The 6,271-nt window shown below is 31.9% G+C and overlaps 1 protein-coding gene across 1 annotated transcript in view; it reads right to left on the bottom strand.

Annotated features, from left to right (window-relative positions):
* The window catches only part of LOC107447626 (probable ATP-dependent RNA helicase DDX20), a 15,761-nt gene extending 12,758 nt beyond the window's left edge, over positions 1–3,003 (bottom strand). Inside the window, exons 1-2 of the mRNA XM_016062580.3 lie at positions 2,651–3,003; positions 2,440–2,531 (exon numbers count right to left, since the gene is read on the bottom strand). Of these exons, the coding sequence (XP_015918066.2) occupies positions 2,440–2,531; positions 2,651–2,843 (285 nt within the window). The 5' untranslated portion in view covers positions 2,844–3,003. The remainder of the gene's footprint in view (positions 1–2,439; positions 2,532–2,650) is intronic.
* Positions 3,004–6,271: the final 3,268 nt, after the last annotated feature.

Raw genomic sequence — 6,271 nt, 5'->3', positions numbered from 1 at the left:
AAAATACGAGCTATCCGGCGGACGAATAAAAATACGGAAAATCTTATTTTCTGTGAAGAGAAAATAGCTAAAATAAGTAAAAATACGGAAGGGTGGGTTAGCAGCTAGGATGTAGTTTGAATTTTTTGTTTATCTTTGAAAATCATAAATAAATATCATTATTTTATTTTAACGATTGAATTTTCAAAAAAAAAAAAAATCGGGATATTATTTTTTTTTAAAAAAAAAACGAAACTTTTAGAGAATCCGAGTTTTTTATAAAAAGGCTGAAATTCGAAAGGCAAAAGCGAAAAATTCTCATCTCTGTATAAAGGTCAACCAGTTTTATCCCAAGGAAATGATTTTTTGAGAAACTTCAGAGGGAGGAATGAGGACTTCAATGCTTTCACTCCGAGGAAAATTAAATTCCTCATAAAATATTTTAACTTGCTCAAAAAAAATTTTCGCGGAAATTAGTGGGAAAAATGGAAAAATCTAAAAAGAAGCGGAAATCCGCGGAAGAATCTCATCCCTGTATAACATTAAAAAATTTTTTTTATACACTTGTATCAAGTTTGTATTTATACAACATAACTTGTAAGTTCCTTATAAATATTAGTTATATGTTCCTAATATGTCGAAAATGCATAGTAATAAACTTTTAATTTTCTTAAATATCAAAAAAAAATTTTTTTTAAAAAAACATAAATATTTAAAAAAATTTTGTGCAAAATTTTTCTGCACATGCATTTGAATATAAATTTCTGAGATTTTAAATCTGTTATTTTACCTTAATTTTAATTAAAAAATATTTTAAAGCCTGCTGATTATCTATAGTATAATTAAATTTCATTATAATGCATGGCAACTATTGGTAGTTTTGAAGTTTATATATTTTCTTGGCAAACTTCTGTTTTTGACGGTTTAAACCAGTAGTATACCCTTGTCATGTCAAAAACCACTTTTTGACGTCAAAAACCCAACCCTGATACAAATATTTTAAAATTTAACCTGGTATTATTTGGTATTTAACCTGGTATTATTTGGTATTTAACCTATACTGCTGAACGCAGAATATTCATTTCGGACGAATAAAGGAAGAAGTGTTTGCCGAAGACAAAACTTAGTTGGTTTACATTTGTCTTTCTCCTTTCTCCCCCCTTCCTGGGAAGGGTATATTCGATTAACAACACAATAATGAAGATAAACAAATTTGTGAAGGGTCCGATTAAAAGATAAAAATGGACCCTTCGCAAAATAATTTAAGTTAAAATATTTTGTGAAGGGTACGTTTTTATGAAAAGATATTTCGTAAAGGGCCCGTTTACGGACCCAAATTTCTTCTAAACTGCACTTAATGGTCCAAAAACTTACAATTGCATGATTAATGTTACGGTGCACATCAAAAATTAGTCATTACAATTTTGTACAGTTAGTATTTAATTACAATAAAAAATTAGTAATCTGTTTCACTCTAAGACGAATTAAGTCCATTACCACATATTGATTAAAGATTAGTATTTATTAAAACTAAATTTTTAAAAAAAAGCTAAAATAATATTAGTAAACAGATTCAACATATAGATTAAAATGCTTAGAGCAAATAAATAAATGAAAACAGAAAATGCAAGAACTAACAAAATATTATATTAAAAATTGATTATCTAAGGATTATAATATTCTAAATTAGTCAATTCTAAAAGAGTAATGAACAATTTTTTATTGACGAACAATTATACTGTCAGTAGGTACATGAATACTAAGCACAACACAACAGGTAAATTAGAAATATCAACATTTAAATAAAAAAATTATGTCACTTTCAATTACTGTCACTTTAGATTAGCACGTAAAAGAGAAAAAGCTAAAATTATTAAAAATGTGGAAGGGTTGGCAGCCACATAGTTTGAATTTTCTGTTTATCTATGAAAATCAGAAAGAAATATAAATTATTTTATTATAACGGCTGAATTTTCAGAAAAAGGGAAATATTTATAAAAAAACTTTAACTTTTAGAGAATCGGAGATTTTGATGAAAAGGCTGAAATTCAGAGACAAAAGCGAAAAAGGCGGAAATTCGCTAAAAAGTGGAAAAATCTCATCTTTGTACACTCATAATTTTTCCAGATGAAAAATTTTGAAACTAAAATTGAACTAAACTATAACAGTACAATATTTTGAAACTAAAACAGAACAAAAAATTCTTTTAAATGCATGGCATTCGATGTAAAAAAAACTATTAATTAAACCCTGTTTAACTTATTGGGTCCAATTCTGCACATATGCTGGTAAAATCATTTTTTTTTTCCTTTATCACACTTGCAAAAATTTTATTATAACTATGCAATATAATTATTAAAACTAGTTGGAAGTAAATTTGGAATACTTTGGGTAAGGGATAAAAGTGTTTTGACCACAATTCAAGAAATATATAAATAATACATAAAACGAAAAATATACCTGAGGATATTTTATTTCTGTAAGATTTTCAAGAGCAATCACTGTAAACACCAGTGTTTTTCCGGTTCCTGATTTTGCCTGGACAAGTAAGTCTAGTATAGAGAGAGAAATTTTATTTTAAGTTACTGATAATATTCTGAGAATAAGTATTGCATTTTACAAGAGAAGAAAAAAATGTATAATATAATGGGTGAAAGCAATAAAATAGTACCCCTTCCAAAGCGGCCCACAGGAATTGATTCTAGTTGAATGGGAGATGGAGTTTTATATCCAGCATTCTCAAGACCCATTAAAATTTTGTCCGGCAAAAGCAAAGAAGAAAAATTCGCTTCTTCTTGTAGGCGAACATCATCTGAACGCCATTTCTTTTCAAAAATATGCGCTGTTCTCACACATCTAGGCATCGCAAGATAATGGAAATGTGCAATTCAATATTTTAATGTTAAACTTTTATTAAATACGTCGAACAGAAGGAATTAACCAAATTATACGAGTGCCTGCATTGTTTACTGGCAAAACAAAAGTAAAAAGGCACGGATTCGAGTTTTTCTCAAAATAAGTGGCAGTTACAGTTATTTAGTAGATGTGATGCAATTTTTGATTCCACCCCCCCTATCAAAGGGTCATTTTTACTCTATGCAAAAAATTCGCGGACGCGAGTTCGGAGTTCGACTTCAAACTATAAGGAGCCACAAAACAATTCAATGGATGAATGACAATGATTCAGAGCAATGCTGCCAAAAGCACGAAGCGATGAATTTGAGTCTCGCGTGAATTCGACGCGCACATTTGTTCATCGCACAATTTGTCTGAGCGACAGTTCGTCGTGGGTACAATTCGTCGAAGAAACGATTTGTATTGTGCCCAATGGATCGTGGCACTATAGTACAATAGACAGGGTTAGTCCTACGTCATCAACGACGTCACTAGCTCTCCTCGTTCCAAACAAAGTTCTGAACGGAGCAAACAATNGTAGGGACCGAGGGTGTGCGGTATTGGTCCTCGTTAAACTGTTCTACCTTAAAGTCCTCGACTTCACGTGCAGGTTGTTGGGCTACCGAAGCAGGGGTGCCATCCCCTCTGCAGAGGATCAAAATTGTGATGTCTTGTCTTCGGATTATCCTCAGGGATTTTTCCCAGACCGTCGCCAATAGCCCATTGTGCAGCTCTATTGCGATGTAAATTTAACTACAACTACTACTACAAAAACTAAATAAATATTTAATTTGTGACCGTTCAAAAATTACCAACGAGTGGAGGGTTTTGTGATTTGTTTATTGTTACTTATAAGGGAGGGATGAGAGGTGTATATGCCTGCGTAAGGCTTCAAATTGAAAATGATTGTTGTTTCTAGATCTCAGCTTCCAGCATAATAATTTCGCTAACAGATAATAATTAAAAAAAAAAAAAAAGATATGTGTTGGGTGTAAAATATTTTTTAAGTAGTTTAACTTAAGTAGTAGTTTAAGTAGTAGTTAACTGAACAAAATATTTGTGTTTGTCGTAACATATTTGTCGCAAGAAAAGTATTCTACATTTCGACTTTGTTGTTGGAAATATTCTGGATTGCCCAAATTTGAATTTTTAAGCTTAATAAGCATCTCTAAAATATACTCTTAGTAGTATTTTTTCTTATTTTTCCTTCCTTTATTATTTTAGTTACATAAGAAATTAATAATACATTAATAATATAACTGTATTAAATTTAATTAGTTTTAAATTATTGTATGTAAGTACTATATAAGAAATTTGACTTTCACAGCAAACACCATGAGCGTTTCATCGCGGAAACATAGATTTTTTAGGATAGAAGACCAGTAAAAGTTTCAAGCAAAAAATTGTTTAAACATAATGATAAAGGAATATTCTAAATATTTTTTCATCAAAAGAGCAGATTTTTTTTACAGTAGCACAATAATTACGCTACCGTAGTGTTTCAAAAGGCAAACATTAAATTGAATTAACTAAACGCTGCAGGTGACAGATAAATTATGAAGACATGCAAAAATGTGCAATATAATGATTACGGCATGTTACGATAAATCCTCTATTACGACAAATTTCCTAGTCACCGCCAAAATCCTGAAAATAAGGATCCGAAAATTGCATGTTCATAACGAATTGAAAATTATTAGCTTTTCACTATTATAACAAAATTGGAGGAGACATTTGTATTATTTTCTGATACCAACCAAGAAAAGTGAAAAAACGAACATCGTTTCCTTCTTATAATTTTAAAAAATTATTTTAATGAAACAATCTGCCTACGATGATCGGATAAGTTTTATCTTCTTTCCAACAAAAGAAAAATTCCATTCCTGCTTTTGAAATTCCTGACGTGAACTTGAAAAGAATGCACCTTCTGTTGACCACATATCTATTGTGCTCCCTTATTTTCCTAGATTACAACTTTACTATTAAAATTAACATTCACTGTTATCGATGAGGTCAAAAGATATTGCACTATAGTACATATCTAATAGAAATACAATATAGAAAATAAAATGTATACATTATATTTTCTTCTTTCCAAAACTTGTTACAATTTTGGAACAACTAGTTGTTCAAACATTTCTGTTTCAGAAATTTCTGTCTTTTAAGAACTATATAGATCAAGTTTTATAATTTCAATTTGTAGGCAAAAAGCGAACTTTCACTGTTCTTTCTCTAGATAAGCATATCTATTTTCTAAGACGGATTCACATTTTTGACTTTAATCATAAGGAATAGCGGCAAAAATGTGGGCCAAATAGCGTAACTAGGAAAGCCTTCGAGCTTCATAGTGTTAATTTTACTTTTTTGTATTTTACTTAAGACATTGTGCCGGATGTTTTTTTTGAAGTTATACTTCTTATGCGACTTCCAACCAGGGACTGATTTACAGGAGGGCATTCGGGGCACGTGCCCGGGGCCCCCAACATTTGAGGGGCCCCTTTTCCCAATAAATGATCTTTTACATTACATGGCCAATACAAAACCTTGTGTAGAAGATCCCTTTGAAAGAATGTTTAGAACAGGGACAACTATCAAATTACTTGCATTATTTCATTATTCCATTATATCATTACTATTTACTCCGCACTCACACTAGAGCAAAATAATTTGCTATTGACATTATTTATTACAGTATTATAACAACTTTTAATGCTCTAGTGCAAGGCCATTCTTTTTACAAGACTCAGCTATAAACTTCTGTTAGTAATTTTTCTGAAGCTTGTTGCATTAATTAATCATTATTGTAGCGTATCTACCACTACAAAATTACAACTACAATTCACTAGTATATAAGACACGTTAACTTGACTCTATGTCGGGGTACCTTTTCATAGATGACGGTTGACATGGTCTGTAACTACTTTCCCACATTGGTGATCTTCGGACGTGATGTGAACACGCCTACCTTGGCAAAAACGCCCACTTTGATCTGGATACGCCTACATCGGCAGTAACGCCTACTTCGCTGGATGGTCCACACGGAACAGTTGACTTGCTACTTGTGACTGCATCATTATGCACCTCCTCACGTTGTTGCTACTCAGTCTCACCTCGATCACACACAACGTTGGCCTGCATACACTCGACTGCTAACGGCAACACAGGAGCGACTACAACCGTGAAGTTAATACACCTCTCACATTCAGCACTCAAAAAAATACGGTGATCTTAATACAGCTCTCCCGGCTTCGCACAAAACAGCAATGAATCAACTAGTGGCATCCATTCATCGAATTCTATCATAGCTATAATTCTGGTGGGGGAGTACTGTAGCGTATCTACCACTACAAAATTACAACTACAATTCACTAGTATATAAGACATGTTAACTCGACTC

This window comes from Parasteatoda tepidariorum, chromosome 10 (assembly GCF_043381705.1).
Source record: "Parasteatoda tepidariorum isolate YZ-2023 chromosome 10, CAS_Ptep_4.0, whole genome shotgun sequence".
Taxonomy (NCBI): Eukaryota; Metazoa; Arthropoda; class Arachnida; order Araneae; family Theridiidae; genus Parasteatoda; species Parasteatoda tepidariorum.
Note: the sequence above shows the minus strand (reverse complement) of the source record. Positions and strands in the feature narration are given on the sequence as shown.